General features: G+C 45.8%; 1 protein-coding gene across 7 annotated transcripts in view; it reads right to left on the bottom strand.

Moving 5' to 3' along the window:
* Positions 1–13,993, bottom strand: part of CCDC77 (coiled-coil domain containing 77) — a 43,493-nt gene extending 29,500 nt beyond the window's left edge. Inside the window, exons 1-3 of one of the 7 annotated variants that reach the window (XM_031650200.1) lie at positions 13,668–13,993; positions 8,249–8,302; positions 4,525–4,756 (exon numbers count right to left, since the gene is read on the bottom strand). In XM_031650200.1, the coding sequence (XP_031506060.1) occupies positions 4,525–4,756; positions 8,249–8,302; positions 13,668–13,903 (522 nt within the window). In that variant the 5' untranslated portion in view covers positions 13,904–13,993. Of the gene's footprint in view, positions 1–4,524; positions 4,757–8,248; positions 8,449–9,533; positions 9,648–13,667 lie in introns of those variants that run through there. The other 6 variants (XM_031650198.1, XM_017945561.3, XM_031650197.1 and 3 more) reach the window with 6 other exon arrangements.
* Positions 13,994–19,578: the final 5,585 nt, after the last annotated feature.

The raw sequence follows: 19,578 nt of genomic DNA, 5'->3' as shown, positions 1-19,578 counted from the left end.
AGGTTAGGAGTTCAAAGACCAGCCTGGTCAACACGGTTAGCCAGTCTCTACTAAAAGCATAAAAAATTAGCTTGGTGGTGGTGGGCACCCTCAATCCCAACTACTCAGAAGGATCAGGGAGAATTGCTTGGGAGGCAGGGTTGCAGTGAGCTGAGACTCAGCCACTGCACTCCAGCCTAATTGACAAGAGCAAGATTTCATCTCAAAAATAAAGCCAAATAAAAAATAAAAAAATTAGCTGTGCATGGTGACACATGCCTGTAGTCCCAGCTACTTGGGAGGCTGAGGCAGGAGGATTGCTTAGGTCCAGGACTTCGAGGCTGCAGTGAGGCATGATTGCACCCTGCACTCAGCCGAACGTAGGGCAAACCCTGACTCAAAAACAAAAAGCAAAATCACAAGTCTATAGATACATACATAATGTGATAAAATGACAAATATTGGCGGTAGCGGTGGCTCCACGCCTGTAATCCCTGCACTTTGGGAGGCGGCCCGGGGATCATGAGGTCGGGAGATGAGACCATCACGTAGCCCGTCTCTACTAAAACACAAAAAAATTAGCAGGCCTTGATTGGTGAAGCCCTATAGTCCCAGCCACTTGGGAGGCTGAGGTAAGCGGGAGGCCGAGCTTGCAGTGAGCAGAAGAATGTCAGCCACTGCACTTAGCCTGAAGTGACAGAGTGAAGACTCCGCCTCAAAAAAAAAAAAGACAAATAACTAACAACTGATTTGGAGAAAGGGACAGCATACGGGTCCACAGTGGAACTCAAAAGGTTGGAAACACTTTTGGTAGAATACAAAAAGCTGAAACATGGTGACTCACACCACAGTAAGCATCATCATCAGCAACCAGTCCCCATCCTGAGGCTCTTCAGTTGCTCAAATGGAATGAATTACCCTGTAATTCATTGTCTATACACATAATGTGAGAAAAATGACAAGCAAACCTCCAAAAAACAAAAGCCTAATAAATTTGGACAAGCACAAATACTTCAGTACTGCTAGAGTGAAAAATGTGAGGCCAACTGGGAATGTAAGAGACCAGAGGCAGGTACTGGCAAGGAGGATACTGTCATAGTTTAGATGCAACTCAAGCGTCTGCGTGAGCATCGTGGCAAAAGTGACGTGGGTGTGGGAATGGATTAAGTAATATTTAGGAAGCAAAATCAATAGGACTTGCCAAAAGATTCAGTGTAGGGGACTTGAAAGAACCGTAGGCAATCACGCCATTTACCAAGACAAAGAATACAGAAAAAGTTAAGGTATAAGGAATGGAAGGAGGCAAAATGGTGGTGGAACATGTGCGGGTGAGGAAGAGGGTGCAGAGAAAGGAACTTCGTGAGAAAAGTGAGTCAGGGTTAGTTATTTAACAGTCTTCATCACATACGTAGTAGTGTAATACAAGGATAAAACAAGGTCATTTATAGTAGAATCTGGAAGAACTTTGACGTTTAAGAGTAAGGAAAGAGAGTTGTTAATGGACACTGAGATGAGCTGATCAGAGAGGTTAGACAGAAATTGTGAAAGAAAAATGACACAGCAATCAAGAAAGGAGGCCAGGCTCACGCCTGTAATCCCAGCACTTCAGGAGGCCAAGGCAGGCGGCCCACAAGGTCAGGAGTTTGAGACGAGTTTGGCCAACATGGTGAAACCCCGTCTCTACTAAAAATACAAAAATTAGCCAGACGTGGTGGCATCCACCTATAATCCCAGCTACTTGGGAGGCTGAGGCAGAATAAAGCGAACCGGGAGGCAGGGGGTTGCAGTGAGTGAGTCCGTGCCATTACACTCAGCCTGGAGTGACAGAAGCGAGACTCTGTCTCAAAAAAAAAAAAAAGAAATCAAGAAAGGAAGAAAATTACAGAAAAAGAGAGGTCAAAAGTGACAAACACTGCAAAGGGCAAAAAGAGAAAAGTCTGGCAAAGAGGTACTTGTAGAACAAAGAAGGCACGGTTTTAGTGGTGTAGCAAGGACAGAGATGAAACTGCAGTTGAGAAGTTCCCCAGCTGGGCACGGTGGCTCATTCCTGTAATCCCAGCACTTTGGAAGGCCGAGGTGGGCAGATTGCCTGAGCTCGGGAGTTTGAGACCAGCCTGGGCAACACAGTGAAACCCTACCTCTACTGAAAAACAAAAAATTAGCTGGGTGTGGCGATGCCTGTAGTCCCAGAACTCACTTGGGAGGCCGAGGCAGGAGGAGTGCTTAAGACCCGGGAGGCCAGAGGGATTGCAGTGAGCCAAGGTTGCATCCTGCCTCAGCCTGAGAGCTGACAGAACAAAGACTCTATCTCAAAAAAAATTCCCATTCAGTGAATGGGAAAGTCAAAAGATTCTGGAAATGTGACTGGGAAAAGAAAGAGCCATTTATATAAAAAGAATAGCTAGAGAGAGAAGCCCAATGAAAGAAGAGTTTTTCATTTTTCTTTTGAGTTGGGAAAAGACTGGAGTATGTTTATATACTGAGAAGAAAAAGCTAATATCAAGCAAGAAGTTAAAAATACGACAGAAAGCGGAGAAGAATGATGCAGCAAGGTTTCTCAGGAGGAAAAAGGGGTGAGGGTCACAGGAGGCATTGGATCAATCCAGCTCGAACGGGCACAGATGTCTTGTTCCCGAAGCAGTCAGAAGAACGATCATCAGAAGGTGACTGAAGGCCAGGTGCCGTGGCTCACACCTGTAATCCCAGCACCTTGGTAGGCTGAGGTGGGAGGATTGCTTGAGACCAGGAGTTCCATACCGGCCTGGGCAACACAGTGAGACCATGTCTCTACAACTAATTTTTTAAAAATTAGCTGGGCATAGCGGTGTGTGCCTGTAGCCCCAGCTGCCCAGGAGGCTGAGTGTGGGAGGATCAGTTGAGCCTAGGAGTTCAAGGCTGCAGTGAGCCATGATTATACCACTGCACTCCAGCCTTGGTGACAGAGTAAGACCCTGTCTCAAAAAACAAAAAAACAGGCTGGGAGCGTTGGTTCATGCCTGTAATTCCAGCACTTTGGGAAGCCAAGGCAGGCGGATCACAAGGTCAGGAGATTGAGACCATCTTGGCTAACACGGTGAAACCCCGTCTCTGCTAAAAATACAAAAAACTAGCCGGGTGTGGTGGTGGCGCCTGTGGTCCCAGCTACTTGAGAGGCTGAGGCAGGAGAATGGCGTGAACCCGGGAGGCGGAGCTTGCCGTGAGCCGAGATTGCGCCACCGCACTCCAGCCTGGGCGACAGAGTGAGACTCCATCTCAAAAAAATATAAAAATAAACAAGGAAAAGAAAAGCAACCAAAGGAAAGAAGAAAGATAGATATGGATGGAGTAACTGTGCGAAGATGAGCAGGAAAGATGTTGAGAGAGGAGGGCTAAGAAGGGATTGCAGGCTAGAGGTGAGGGTGTGGCACAGATGTGGAAGGAGAGGAAACCCAGTATGGATAGGTAAGAAAACTGTTGTATAGTGGTTGAGGGTACAGCTGAATTTGTTTACCGTCGATTCATTATGTACTGATTTGTGACCTTTCTACAACAGTGTTCTCAATCAGGAGTGACTTTGCACATACACACACCCATTCCAGAAACATCTGGCAATGTCTGGAGACATTCTTGATTGTCGCAGCTGGGGGTGTTGTGTTACTGGCATCTAGTGGGTAGAGGCCAGGGATGCTGCTAAACATCCTATCACGCACGGGACAACCCCTCACAACAAAGAATCATCCAGGCCAAAATGTCAATAATGCCGAGGTCAAGAAATCCTGCTGTAGGAGAACAGGTGGCAGAGAACTGGATGATGCCACAGCTTAGTGTTTGCTATGCAGGTGTAGCAAAAGAATAACTGAGCAAGGGGTCATTTGCCGGCAGCGCTGTTACTACGGAAGTAAAGCATCATGGGGTTTAGGTTTGAAGGACATGATGTCAGAGCTATATGCGGCACTTAGAAAACCGAAAATTCCGGAAGCTACGGAGGTAACAAAGAAGTTAAGGACTACTCAGATATAAGGAAAGGAAAGAACTAGGTATAACAGATATGGAGATGTCAGGATTTAAGATTTGAGAGGAAGAGCAGTTTTTGGGGGTTATGATGCAAGGAGGGCCTGAAGGGTCCCAGTAGCTGGGCTGGGGAATAAAAAAGGAATATTTTGTGGGTTTTTTTTTTTTTGGAGACGGAGTCTTGCTCAGTCGCCCAGGCTGGAGTGCAGTGGCGCGATCTCGGCTCACTGCAAGCTCCGCCTCCCGGGTTCCTGCCATTCTCCTGCCTCAGCCTCCCGAGTAACTGGGACTATAGGCGCCACCACCATGCCTGGCTAATTCTTTTTGTATTTTTAGTAGAGACGGGGTTTCACCGTGTCAGCCAGGATGGTCTCGATCTCCTGACCTCATGATCCGCCCGCCTCAGCCTTCCAAAGTGCTGGGATTACAGGCGTGAGCCACCGCGCCCGGCCTAAAAGGAGTATTTTTATAAAACATCTGCTTATGATACAAGCTGGCACTCTAATTAATGAAGACTTCATCAGAGTTCCAAAAAAGCGTGCGTCGTCTCTTTACCTGTCCTTCACAAGCTTCTTTGTAGAGTTCCAGTTTCTTCAACAAGTCCTCATTTTCTGCCTCGCACTCAGCCATCTTCTTCTGATAATATTCCAGGAGCTCCTTAGAAGGACCGAGTTTGGCCAGACGATCTTCAAGGGAAGGCAAGGGGGTTGACTCCAGTGAGTCTGCCATTCCCCTCCTCTTGGTGGGACCACTGGTGGCAACAGCACGTTTGGAGACAACTGCTTGCCTGTGTGAAATTGGAAATGATATGTTCACCACACTCTGTGGAGTTTAGGAGTTATGACCTTCCAAATCAAAGCGGCTTTTGTGTTCCTAAAGTGCTTACAATGAAGGTGCTCACGGATTTGGAAGTTTAGCTGGCGCAGTGGCTCACGCCTGTCATCCCAACACTTCGGGAGGCCAAGGTGCGAGAATCACTTGAGCCCAGGGGTTCAAGACCAGCCTGGGCAATATAGTGAAACCCTGTCTCCATTTAAAAAAAAAAAATCTTGGCCAGGCACGGTGGCTCACGCCTGCAATCCCAGCACTTTGGGAGGCCACGGCAGGCAGATTGCCTGAGCTCAGGAATTCAAGACCAGCCTGGGCAACATGGTAAAACCTCGTCTCTACTAAAATACAAAAAAAAAAAATTAGCCAGGCATGGCGGTGTGCACCTGTAGTTCCAGCTACTCGGGAGGCCAAGGCAGGAGAATCGCTTGAACCCAGGAGGCAGAGCCGAGATCCTGCCACTGCACTCCAGCCTGGTGAGACAGCGAGACTCCGTTTCAAAAAAAAAAAAAAAATTGAAAGTTTGATATGACAGGATAGTAAATAATTTTATTAATTATCTTCCAAGTACTAATGGTTTAAAGCTGGATTCAAAATACATGTTAGAGCCAGGAATGGTGGCACAGCTGAGTGGCTGAGCAGTCCCAGCTACTCAGGGGGCTGAGGTGGGAGGATTGCTTGAGCCTAGGAGTTCCAGTCCAGCCTAGGCAACATAGCAAGACCTTGTCTCTAAAGAAGTAAAAATAAAATCCATTAGAGACTAAAAAGATAATTAAAAAAAAAAAAATAGGACATAAACTAAGGAGACCACATAGTAACAATTAGAAAGTGTAGTATTACTATAAGACATATTGCAGGCCGAGTGCAGTGGCTCACGCCTGTAATCCCACCACTTTGGGAGGCCAAGGCAGGCGGATTACTTGAGGTCAGGAGTTCAAGACCAGCCTGGCCAACAGAGTGAAACCTAGTCTCTACCAAAAACGCAAAAATCAGCCGGGCGTAGTGGCGCATGTCTGTAATCCCAGCTACTCGGGAGGCTGAGGCAGGAGAATTGCTTGAACCCAGGAGGCAGGTTCAAGTGCCGAGATCACGCCACTACACTCCAGTTTGGGTGTGAGATTCCGTCTCCAAAAACAAATCAAGCAAAAAACAACAAAAAAAGGCATATTACATGGTGGCTCACACCTGTAATCCCAGTACTTTGGGAGGCCGAGGCAGGTGGATCGCCTGAGGTCAGGAGTTCGAGACCAGCCTGACCAACATAGTGAAACCCCATCTCTACTAAAAATACAAAAATTAGCGGCCGGGCGCGGTGGCTCACGCCTGTAATCCCTGCACTTTGGGAGGCTGAGGCGGGCGGATCACGAGGTCAGGAGATCGAGACCATCCTGGCTAACACGGTGAAACCCCGTCTCTACTAAAATACAAAAAAAAAAATTAGCCGGGCGCGGAGGCGGGCGCCTGTAGTCCCAGCTACTTGGGAGGCTGAGGCAGGAGAATGGCGTGAACCCGGGAGGCGGAGCTTGCAGTGAGCCGAGATGGTGCCACTGCACTCCAGCCTGGGCGACAAAGTGAAGACTCCGCCTCAAAAAAAAAAAAATAAATAAATAAATAAAAAATTAGCCAGGCGTGGTGGCATGTGCCTGTAATCTCAGCTACTTGGGAGGCTGAGGGAGGAGAATCGCTTGAAACTTGGAGGCAGAGGTTGCAATCAGTAGAGATTGCGCTATTGCACTCCAGCTTGGGCAACAATAGTGAAACTATGTCTCAAAAAAGAAAAAAAGACATATTGCAATTGAAACAAACACATCAGATGCTAATCTCTAGCATATGAGACATCTGAATTGCACAGATTAAAACTAAATGTTATAACTGTCAAAAAGACTCTGATTAAAGGTTGGACCTGGCTGGGCGTGGTGGTTCACGTCTATAATCCCACCACTTTGGGAGGCCGAGGTGGGTGGATCACCTGAGGTCAGGAGTTCAAAACCAGCCTGGCCAGCATGGTGAAACCCCATCTCTACTAAAAATACAAAATTAACCAGGCATGGTGGCGTATGCCTGTAATCTTAGGTGCTCGGGAGGCTGAGGCAGGAAAATTGCATGAACCTGGGAGATGGAGGTTGCAGTGAGCCAGGATCGCACCATTGCACTCCAGCCTGGAAAACAACAGCGAAACTCCATCTCAAAAAAAAAAAAGGGTGGACATGAAGTTTTTGTTTGTTTGCTTCTAGCAAACAAGACTTGAGCTAAAATAATGAAAGTCGGAAAACAGTACAGGCCGGGCGCAGTGGCTCATACCCGTAATCCCAGCACTTTGGGAGGCTAAGGCGGGCGGATCACCTGAGAACGGAGGTTTCAGAACAGCCTGACCAACACGGAGAAACCCTGTCTCTACTAAAAATGCAAAAAACTAATCGGGCGTGGTGGCGCATGCCTGTAATCCCAGCTACTCGGGAGGCTGTAGCAGGAGAATCACTTGAACCTAGGAGGGAGGTTGCGGTGAGCCGAGATCGCGCCATTGCACTCCAGCCTGGGCAACAAGGGCAAAACTTTGTCTCAAAAAACAAAAAAACAAAACAAAACAAAAATAGCACAGAAGAAGAGAAACACTCCTGTGAAAATAAATCAAATTTGGTTGTCTGCAATTTATAATATAACAAAATAGACAACAGAGTAGAGAAACTATACCAGAAGCTCTGAGTTAGAGTTAATATTTGTGCTCACTTCTAATACATAAGCATGCAGAGATATTAAAATTTGTCAACTAGCACGAATAAAAACTTAAACACTTTCCCAATCATTAAAAACTTGTGAGAGAAATACTGTTTTACTTAACATTTTTTTCTTTTTTTTTTTGAGATGGAGTCTTGCTCTGTTGCCCAAGCTGGACTGCAATGGCGCGATCTCAGCTCACTGCAACGTCCACCTCCTGGGTTCAAGCAATTCTCCTGCCTCAGCCTCCCAAGTAGCTGAGTTTACAGGTGCCTGCCACCATGCCCAGTTAATTTTTTTTTTTTTTAAGTAGGGACGGGGTTTCACCATGTTGGCCAGGCTGTTCTCAAACGCCTGACCTTGTGACCTGCCCACCTCGGCCTCCCAAAGTGCTGGGATTACAGGCGTGAACCACCATGCCCGGCCAACATTTCATATTTTCTAAAGGGGTTGTTTCAGGCTGGGCACAGTGGCTTATGCCTGTAATCTCAGCACTTTGGGAGGCTGAGGCGGGAGGATTGCTTGAGTGCAAGAGGTCAAGGCTGCAATGAGCTATGATTGCACCACTACACTCCATCACGGGCAACAGAGTGAAACTCTGTCTCAAAAAAAAAAAAAAAAAAAAAAACCCTTTAGGAAATATGTTTCCAATACCTTCCCAGTTCCTAGGCTAACTTAGTCTAAGGCTATATAAGTCTTGATTTCTTAACAACTTGAAAATAAGCAAATGTCTTACTTTCTGCAGACGGGGGTGTGTTTTGGGGTAAAGTTCATGCTGTCTTTTTCACACCTATCAAATACACAAAAGTTCATAATTAGGGGCCAAGAATAGAAAAATAGAAACAGTACAGAATGCATAGACTGGTTCCCTCTTCAACATCATCGTATTTGCCTCTTGGAAAGAATTTGATGTTTTAAAATGTAGTTTTTTTTTTTTTTTTTTTTTTGAGACAGAGTCTCACTCTGTTGCCCAGGCTGGTGTGCAGTGGCTTGATCTTGGCTCACTGCAACCTCCGCCTTCCGGGTTCAAGCGATTCTCCTGCCTCTGTCTTCCAAGTAGCTGGGACTACAGGTGCCCGTCACCATGCCCGGCTAATTTTTGTATTTTTAGTAGAGATGGGGTTTCACCATATTGGCCAGGCTGGTCCCGATCTCCTGACCTCATGGTCCACCCACCTCAGCCTCTCAAAGTGCTGGGATTACAAGCGTGAGCCACCACCCCCGGCCTAAAATGTAGTATTCTTTAAAGTATCTCCAAATCCTGAAATTCATGCCTTTTGCATTTTCAAAAGGTACTCATAATTATTTTCAAATAAAAATCAGAATGGCACTGAATATTTAAATGGATAAGCACACAAAGTAAGAAAGGTCTCCTTGTTAACTGCAAAAACACAAAAACAAATCTACAATCTTTTCCTTGAAGTTACAGGAGAAGGAGATGCAGAAAAATCTCTACTAAGCAAGAAACAGCACATAGAGCCAGGTGCAGTGGCCCGCACCTATAGTCCCTGCTACTCAGGGGGCTGAGGAGAGGGGAATCACTTGAGCCCAGGAGTTCAAGGCCAGCCTTACCAACAAATGGACTTCCCCTGCCCCCACTCCTCTCTCCAAAAACAGAAGCAGTAAATGGAAATGAAGGTAGAGCACCCACTATATCAAATTTAAAATGAATACAAAACCACTGATGCGATCTTCATTTCACGTGCTTTCTCTATTATCATCAGTAAAAGAAAAAAAAAATTACTTATAAACTTTAAAAGGCTCTTCATAATCTCCATCTCAATTGATAAAGCAAGATCTTGAGCTCCTGCACTTTAAGCAACCTTATTACAGAAATTTTCAGGAAGATAAACCGCTGGAAAGGGAATGCCATTCCATGTTATATGACTGACAGAGAAAGAAGGAGAGAGGGAGAGAGGCTGATTTTTTACTGCTTTGGTGAAAGCTTTCTTATCAAGCATGCTCTGTCAATCCATTCTGATTCTCAGGAAGTCAGATGATGTTCTGTTATGTCCTTCTACCTGGTATAATCTGCTTAAAATCTTCAGTTCTGCAGCCGGGAACAGTGGCTCACGCCTGTAATCCCAGTACTTTGGGAGGCCAAGGTGGGTGGATCATGAGGTCAGGAGATGGAGACGATCCTGGCTAACACGGTGAAATCCCGTCTCTACTAAAAATACAAAAAACTAGCCGGGCGTGGTGGTGGCGCCTGTAGTCCCAGCTACTCAGGAGGCTGAGGCAGGAGAATGGCGTGAACCCGGGAGACAGAGCTTGCAGTGAGCCGAGATCGCGCCATTGGACTCCAGCCTGGGCGACAGAGCGAGATTCCATCTCAAAAAAAAAAAAAACTCTTCAGTCTTTTGGGAAAGAATTTTGTGTAAAAGTATGAAGAGAGACAATCACCACTGTTACTTCCATATACCACTTTCCTGCTCAGAGCCCCACAGTGCCTCTCCCCCTGACTCCTTCAAAGCTGTCTTTGTTTGGCTTCCAGGACACCTCTTCCTGGTTGTCCCCTTTCCTTACTGGTCATCACTTATTGCCTTGATGATCTCCTGAAGTCTCACAGTTTTAAACAGCATGTACACATTAGTCGTTTTCAAATTGACGCCTCCGTCCTTACTCTGCCCTCCGCTCTAGACTCACACATCTGACTGACTACTCCGTCTCTCTACATGGATGTCTAGCAGGTCTCCCAAGCTTGCCAAGTGTAAAACTGAGCTCCTGATACATACCTCCCACCACAAAAAACCTGCTCTTCTCTCAGAATTCTCCATTCCAGTAAATACTAATTCTACGCTGCCAGTTGTTTATGACAAACAAACTTGGCTGGAGGAATTTTACTCACCTCTTTGTCTTACATGCCATACATAACCCATTAGCAAATCCTACTGGCTGGTTCATCAAGATATCTAGAGTCTGACAACTACTTACCACCTCTACCCTCATTGCCCCGGTCCAGCACGCTGTTTGTGCTTTTGTTTTTTGTTTTTTTAGATACAGGGTCTTGCTTGTCTCAAACTTCTGGCTTCAATCAATCCTCTCCCCTCAGCCACACAAGTAGTAGGATTACAGGCATGAGTCACTGCACTTGGCTTTCAACCCACTGTTATCTCTTGTCCAGATGACTACAGCAGTCTCTTAGCTGGTCTCCCTGTTCCACCTTTTCTTTTTCTTTTTCTTTTTTTTTTTTTTGTGGAGACGAAGTCTTGCTCTGTCACCCAGGCTGGAGTGCAATGGCATGATCTCGGCTCACCACAACCTCCGCCTCCCGGGTTCAAGTGATTCTCCTGCCTCAGCCTCCCCAGTGGCTAGGATTACAGGCACCTGCCACTGTGGCTGGCTAATTTTTTTTTGTATTTTTAGTAAAGACAGGGTTTCGCCATGTTGGCCAGGCTGGTCTCGAACTCCTGACCTCAGATGATCCACCTACCTCCGCCTCCCAGTGTTGGGATTACAGGCGTAAGCCACTGTGCCTGGTAGTGCCAACTACCCTTTAAAAATATATCACTTTGGGGCCGGGCCTTGGCATGGGCAGGCCATGGCAAGACCCTATCTCTACCAAAATGTAAAACTTAGCTGGGCACGGTGGCATTGCAGTCCCACCTGCTTGGTGTGAGGACCACTTCAGCCTGGGGGTTCAAGGCTGCAGTGAGCAGTGATCGTGCCACTGCACTCTAGCCTAGACGATAGAGCAAGACCCTGTCTCAAAAAAATAAAATAAAATAGGCTGGGCACAGTGGCTCATACCTGTTTAATGCCAGCACTTTGGGAGGTCAAGGTAAATGGATTGCTGGAGGTCAGGAGTTTGAGAGCAGTCTGGGCAACATGGTGAAACCCTGTCTCTACAAAAATTACAGAATTAGCTGGGAGTGGTGGCACGTGCCTGTAGTCCCAGCTATTCAGGAGGCTGAGGCAGGAGGATTGCTTGAGCTTGGGAGGCAGAGGCTGCACTGAGCTGAGATTGCCCCAGTGCTCTCCAGCCTGAGCGACAGAGTGAGACCTTATCTGGAAAAAATAATAATAATAAAAATAAACATTGTAGTTGAGAGTGTAGGCTCTGACATCAGACTTGGGTTTGAGTCAAAGCCCTGCCTCTTATTAGCTGTGTACCTCAGGTAAGTAATCCTCTCTAAATTTCAGTTACTTCTATGTCATAGGTTGGTATATGGATTAAATGACATCATGAATATAGCGCCGACTGACAGTGTTTGACATATAAGCACTCAATAAATGTGGACTATTATTATTAATGACAACTCCCAAAGGTTCTGTCTTCAGCTTTCTTTATCATTTCCTCTAACCATTTCTTTGGGAACATCATTATTCCTCCTGTTTTTATTATTATTATTATTATTTTTTTTTTTTTTTTGAGACGGAGTCTCGCTCTGTCCCCCAGGCTGGAGTGCAGCGGCCAGATCTCAGCTCACTGCAAGCTCCGCCTCCCGGGTTCCCGCTATTCTCCTGCCTCAGCCTCCCGAGTAGCTGGGACCACAGGCGCCGCCACCTCGCCCGGCTAATTTTTTGTGTTTTTAGTAGAGACGGGGTTTCGCCGTGTTAGCCAGGATTGTCTCGATCTCCTGACCTTGTGATCCGCCCGTCTCGGCCTCCCAAAGTGCTGGGATTACAGGCTTGAGCCACCGCGCCCGGCCCTGTTTTTATTATTAACTCTACCATCTAAAACACTACATGGCATATAGTAAGTAACAATTACATGTTGAATAAACAAACATCTCTTTTAACCTCTTAATTTGAATTAACAAAAATGTACTGGACATTTTCACCTATCGGCGCTTGAAATGTTTAACTTAAAAAAGAAATCACTCAAGTTAGGTCTATTTTTTTTTTTTTAGCATCTCAAAGTTAACATTTCCTAAACCTAACACATCATCTTTTTATCCAAACACGACCCTTCTGACTTTCCTATTTTAGGTACTAATTCGGCGTTTCCAAGCAACTAGGAGTTGGCAACTTAAATTCATCATTTGATCACTCATTCTCCTGAATCTCCTGTCTAACCCTATGAATATCTTGTATATTTTATCTCCACAATGACCATGTTAATTCACAGTCTCAATACTTCTTACCCATACCACTACAACAGCTTAACGGTTCTACCAACTCCTTGCCTCTCCTGAACCATTTTCTGTAATAAAATTCATCAGTAGAACCTCATAGTCTAAAGCATTAAATCAAACTTGTTAGCCTAGAATTCACGACTTTCTACATAAGGGCCAAACCTAACTTTCCTGCCTTATTTCCTTCTACTCCCCCAAATGTACCGTCTCCAGATAACTTCCCTGCCTCCATACCTTTGTTCAGGAGCTTCCCTCTAGCTGGAACACAGCTCCCTCCACAGCCCTCATTTCACTGAACAAAATCTAGTCTGTACATGAAAACTCGTCTTAAATAGCACCTCCTTTTTCTCTTTCCTGAGTCTCCCCATCCAGAATGATTTAGCAAAAATTATCTAACTGCAAAAGAACTGCCTTTGAAATTCTCTACAAGTCAACATATTAGAGTTCTTTATTGCTATCGTTTCTCCCTTGCTAGCGTGCGTTCCCTGCAGATAGAAACCGCGTCTTACTCTTCACTGCCTCTTCCAAAGAACAATGCCCTTGTTGACAGGTAAATTAACGGGTTTCAGCTAGCTTCTCTGCACCTATCTCCAATATCTTTGCTTAGATATATTCTTATAGCTTGTCTACTAACAATTAACATTTATGTAGCACTTCGAATTTTTTTCTGTTAGCCACGTGACAAATCTGTGAAATTTATTTTATTTTCCCCACAACTGGTAAGTATTTTTATTACCCCTTATTTTACAAATGAGGAACCTGAGGGTTAGACCAGCGTGGGGTGAGCGTGTACCGGAACCCATCTCCAGGGCGTCCGAATCCTGCACCCCTTTCCCCACTTCACCCCACGCTCGGCTCCCTCCCTGCGGCAGGTCCCCTCCCTCCAGCACTCCGGAGGTCTCTCCCTTTGCACCCTCGAACTTTCTCCTCCGGTCCCCAGCCCCGCCACGGGCACCAGATTGCAGGCTCACGTCCCTCTCCTCCGCACTACTTCCGCCGTTACTTCTCCCTCACAAGATTTTCCTCCCAAGGCCTCTTACTGACCCCTTCACCCCCAACCCTAAGCTCCATACTCACGACACACTGAGACTCCGCGTCAGGGAACTCAACTGAAACACAAAAGTCAAACCAAGGAGCGTCGCGGCGCCACGGCGCGTCCCTGAATCCGTGCAATCGCGCAGGAGTTTACAAGGCCCTTTGGACTGCGCACCAATGGGAACGGCCGTCACACAGAGGCCCGCCCCATCTCGCCCCTCCTCGCGGTGCTCCTGGCCGCGCAGAGGTCTCTGGGAAACGTAGTTTTTCTTCTGCATGCAGTTCCGCGCGGGGCGATGCGGCTGGGCTGCAACCCGCTCCTCCAGGTACCGGTAATGGGACGTTTGGGGTCAGAACGCACCACTTCCGGGCACCCCCAGTTAAGATTGCTCAACTGCTTTGAGCTCAGGTGCTTCGCGTTCGTGGTACATATATGTTGTCATTTCCAAGCTTCTCTCAAGAAGATAAAGATTCTAAGAAAAGTTTATTCTTCCATGACCTGCTGGCCTAGAGCCAGGATAGGACCTGAGGTTCAGTTTCTACGGTCAGGGGATTATGTATTAAAATTCTACTGTTTGTTCCGTAGCAGACACTGCTTCCTTTTCCGGAGAAATGTGAGTCACTGGGCTTTCATGATCAAAGCAAGTTCAAAATCCATTATGTTCTCATCTTTCCGGAAAGCAAGGTATAAAGGTGGAGGGAAAAGCGCTTAATTGCAGCTACTGGCGTGGAAAAGCTGGGCCCTTCGCTGGTACGAGTCCTAAGGATGTCTAAACGGAACGTGCGTCTGCTACAGGCACACTTTCCTTTATTGCGCTTCCCAGATGACTGTTTTTACAACCGTAAGGTTTGTGGCAAGGCTGCATGGAACCAAATCTATCTGCGTCATTTTTTCTACAACACAGGCTTACTGTGTGTCTCTGCACCACACTTGTTAATTTTCACAATATTTCAAACTTTTTCATAATAATTGTATGGGTTGTGCGGATCTGTTATCTTTTATATTACTATTGTAATTGTTTAGGGGCACCATGAACCATGCCCATATAAGATGACAAACTTAATTAATAAATGTGGATGTTTTGACTGCTCCACAGACCAGCAGTCTCCCTGCCCTTCTCCCTCTCTTCTTGCCTCCTTATTCCTATGATACAATATTGAAATTAGACCAATTAACAACCGTACAGTGGGGGTTCAAGCGTAAGGAAGAGTCACACATCTCTTACTTTAAATAAAAAACTGAAAATGATCAAGCTCAGCGAAGAAGGCATGTTAAAAGCCGAGACAGGATGAAAGCCAGTCTTCTTGCACCAAAGTTAGCCAAGTTGTGCGTGCCAAGGAAAAGTTTTTGAAGGAAATTAAAAGTGCTGCTCCAGTAAACACACAAATGATAAGAAAGTGAAACAGATATTGCTGATACCGACAAAGTCTGAGTGGTCTGGACAGAAGATCAAACCACCCACAACATTCCCTCATGCCAAAGCCTAACCTGGAGCAAAGTCCTAACTCTTCGATAAAATGAAGGCTGAGACAGGTGAGGAGGCTGCAGAAGAAAAGGTGGAAGCTAGCGGAGGCTGGTTCGCGAGGTTTAAGGAAAGGAGCTATTTGCGTTACTTAAAAGTGCGAGGTGAAGCAGAAAGTGCTGGTGTAGATGCCGCAGCAAGTTATTCGGAAAGCTAACTAAGGTAACTGGTTAAGGTGACTGCATTAAACTACAGCCTTTCAATGTATCTGAACCAGCCTTTTATTGGAAGAACATGCCAGCTAGTACTTTCATAGCTAGAGAGAAGTCAATGCCTGGCTTCACAGCTTCTAAGAACAGACCGACTCTCATGTTAGGGGCTAATGCAACTGTTGAGTTTAAGTTGAAGCCAGTGCTCATTTACATCCCTAAAATCCTAGAGCCTTTAAGAATTATGCTAGATATAGTCTGCCTGTGCTGTATAAATGGAACAACAAAAGCTGGATGACAACATATATGTTTGTAGCACGGGTAACTGAATATTTTAAGTCCACCATTTTATTTATGTTTTATTTTAAGTCCTACAGCTCAGGAAAAAAAGGATTTCTTTCAAAATATTACTTCTCACTCACAATGCAACTGGTCACCCAAGAGCTCTGGTGGAGGTGTGCAAACAGATGAATATGACTTTCATGCTTGCAAACACAACAGACATTCTGCAGCTCATGGATCAAGGAGTCATTTTTGACTTTCAGGTCTTATTAAGAAATATATTTCAGGCCGGGCGCGGTGGCTCAAGCCTGTAATCCCAGCACTTTGAGAGGCCGAGACGGGCGGATCACGAGGTCAGGAGATCAAGACCATCCTGGCTAACACGGTGAAACCCCGTCTCTACTAAAAAATACAAAAATCTAGCCGGGCGAGGTGGTGGGCGCCTGTAGTCCCAGCTACTGGGGAGGCTGAGGCAGGAGAATGGCGTAAACCTGGGAGGCGGAGCTTGCAGTGAGCTGAGATCCGGCCACTGCACTCCCGCCTGGGTGACAGAGCGAGACTCCGCCTCAAAAAAAAAAAAAAAAAGAAAAAAGAAATATATTTCAGGCTGGGCACAGTGGCTCATGCCTGTAATCCCAGCACTCTGGGAGGCCGAGGCAGGCGGATCACCTGAGGTCGGGAGTTTGAGACCAACCTGACCAACATGGAGAAACCCCGCCTCTACTAAAAATACAAAATTAGCCAGGCGTGGTGGCCCATGCCTGTAATCCCAGCTACTTGGGAGGCTGAGGCAGGAGAATCACTTGAACCTGGGAGGCGGAGGTTGCAGTGAACTGAGATCGTGCCATTGCACTCCAGCCTGGGCAACAAGAGCGAAACTCCATCTCAAAAGAAAAGAAAAGAAAAGAAATATATTTCAGAAGGCTATAGCTGCCAGAGATAGTGATTTCTTTGATGAATCTGGGCAAAGTAAATTGAAAACCTTCTGGAAAGGACTCACCGCCATTCTGGATGTCCTTAAGATCATTTGTGACTTGGCCTGGTGAGGTGACTCACACCTGTAAACCCAGCACTTTGGAAGGCCAACGTGGGTGGATCACTTAAACTCAGGAGTGCATGACAAGCCTGGGCAACATGGAATACCTTGTCTCTACAGAAAAATACAAAAACTAGCCAGGTGTGCTGGCATGCACCTGGCTACTTGGGAGGCTGAGGTGGGAGGAATGCCTGAGCCTGGGAGACCGAGGTTGCAGTGAGCTGAAATTGTGCCACTGCAGTCCAGCCTGGGTGACAGAGCAAGACCGTGTCTCAAAAAAAAAAAAAAAAAAAAAAAAAAACATTACTGATTTATGGGAGGAAGTCAGAATAACAATAATAACAGGAGTTTGGAAGAAGTTAATTCCAGTCCTCTTGGATGTCTTTGAGGGGGTTAAAGACTTCATGGAGGAAATAACTGCAGATGCTGTGGAAGTAGCAAGAGAACTAGAATTAGAAGTGGAGCCTCGGGAGGCTGAGGCAGGAGAATCGCCTGAACCCGGGAGGCAGAGGTTGCAGTGAGCCAAGATCGCACCACTGCAGTCCAGCCTAGGCAACAGAGCAAGATTCCGTCTCAAAAAAAAAAAAAAAAAAAAAAAAAAAAAGTGGAGCCTGAGGATGTGACTGAATTGCTGCAATCTCGTGATGAAACTATGGATGAAGAGTTGCTTCTTATGAATGAGCAAAGAAAGTGGTTTCCTGAGATGGAATCTACTCCTGGTGAAGATGCTGTGAACACTGCTGAAATGACAACAAAGGATTTAGAATATTACATAAACTTAGTTGATAAAGCAGTGGCAGGGTTGAGAGGATTGACTTCAACTTTGAAAGAAGTTCTACTGTGGGTAAAATGCTATCAAACGGCATTGCATGCGACAGAGAAATCTTTCATGAAAGGGAGAATCAATTGATATCATGAAAGGAAGAATGAAAACAACTTCATTGTTGTCTTATTTTAAGAAATTGCTGCAGCCACCCCAGCCTTTAGCAGTCAGCACCGTGAGCAGTCAGCAGCCCTCACCATCAAGGCTAGACTTTCCATCAGTGAAAATATTATGACTTGGCTTAGATGATCATTAGCATTTTTAGCAATAAAGTATCTTAAGGCCAGTCGCGGTGGCTCACGCCTATAATGCCACTTTGGGAGGCTGAGACGGGCGGATCGCGAGGTCAGGAGATGGAGACTATCCTGGCTAAGACAGTGAAACCCCGTCTCTACTAAAAATACAAAAAATTAGCCGGGCGTGGTGGCGGCGCCTGTAGTCCCAGCTACTCGGGAGGCTGAGGCAGGATAATTGCTTGAACCCAGGAGGCAGAGGTTGCAGTGAGCCGAGATTGCACCACTGCACTCCAGCCCGGGTGACAGAGTAAGACTCCATCTCAAAGAAAAAAAAAAGAAGTATTTTAAATTAATGCATGTACATTTTTAAAAGAAATAATGCAAACTAGAAATAATGCACTAGACTACAGTATAGTGTAAACACATAGCTTTTTTAATGCACTGGGAAACCAAAAATTTCGAACAATTTGCTTTATGGTGATATTCACTTTATTATGGTGATCTGGAACTGAACCTGCAATATCTCCAAGATATGCCTGTACTCCCAAACCTGCTTTTTTCCCCTTGTGATTTTCTCTGTTAATTACATTAAAATCTTCCCAAACATCTTGGCTCAGTATCTTTGTCTATTTCCTTTCTTTCAGCCCCTGCAATTTTTAAAAAAATCAAGTCATGGTGAGCCTGTCTTCATATATATCCTCCTATTTATTTCCACTGTGTGTCTTATTACCTTTCACTTGGACTATTACAATAGGCTTCTAACTGGGTGTTCTTGCCTCCAATCCATTCTATAAAAGCTGATTTTTGTCCAGGCTGGTCTCCAACTCCTGACCTTGTGATTAACCTGCCTCTGCCTCCCAAAGTGCTCGGATTACAGGCATGAGCCCTGTCTCTATTAAAAATACAAAAATTAGCTGGGCGTGGTGGCACATGCCTGTAATCCCAGCTACTCGGGAGGCTGAGGCAAGAGAATTGCTTGAACTCGGGAAGTGGAGGTTGCAGTGAACTGAGATCACGCCATTGCACTCCAGCCTGGGTGACAAGGAGACTCTGTCTCCAGAAAAATCACTTTTTTTTTCCGGATATGTCACAATTCCGGATATGTCACACTCCTGCTTATAAACCTTCGATGACTCCCCACAGACTAGAGAATGAAGTTCAGATGGTAATATGGCATTCAAAGACTGCAACTATCTGACCCCATTTGTCTCTATTTAAAGAAATTGATGGTCATCTCCTGAACATAGGATGCACTTTCCAGCTTCAGTTCACACTCTTCCTTTTATCTGGATTGGCCCTTTCAATGAATCTTCACTCAAAATTCTTACAAGGGCCAACTCAAATACTACCACTTTTGTAAAATCTTGACTATCTCCCTAATTGGAAATACAGTTGTCCCTTGCTCAGTATCTGCTAGGAATTCGTGCCAGGAAATTCCTGGGTACCAAAAGGCATAGATGCTCAAGTCCCTTACATAAATGGCACACTATTTGCATATGACCTATACACACCCTCTCATATACTTTTTTTTTTTTTTTTTTTTTTTTTGAGACGGAGTCTTGCTCTGCCGCCCAGGCTGGAGTGCAGTGGCCGGATTTCAGCTCACTGCAAGCTCCGCCTCCCGGGTTCACGCCATTCTCCTGCCTCAGCCTCCTGAGTAGCTGGGACTACAGGCGCCCGCCACCGCGCCCGGCTAGTTTTTTGTATTTTTTAGTAGAGACGGGGTTTCACCGTGTTAGCCAGGATGGTCTCGATCTCCTGACCTCGTGATCCGCCCGTCTCGGCCTCCCAAAGTGCTGGGATTACAGGCTTGAGCCACCGCGCCCGGCCCCTCTCATATACTTCAAAACATCTATAGATTACTTCTAATACCTAATACGATGCAAATAGTTGTTTTTCTTCTC

Source organism: Papio anubis, chromosome 9 (genome assembly GCF_008728515.1).
Source record: "Papio anubis isolate 15944 chromosome 9, Panubis1.0, whole genome shotgun sequence".
Classification (NCBI taxonomy): domain Eukaryota; kingdom Metazoa; phylum Chordata; class Mammalia; order Primates; family Cercopithecidae; genus Papio; species Papio anubis.
Note: the sequence above shows the minus strand (reverse complement) of the source record. Positions and strands in the feature narration are given on the sequence as shown.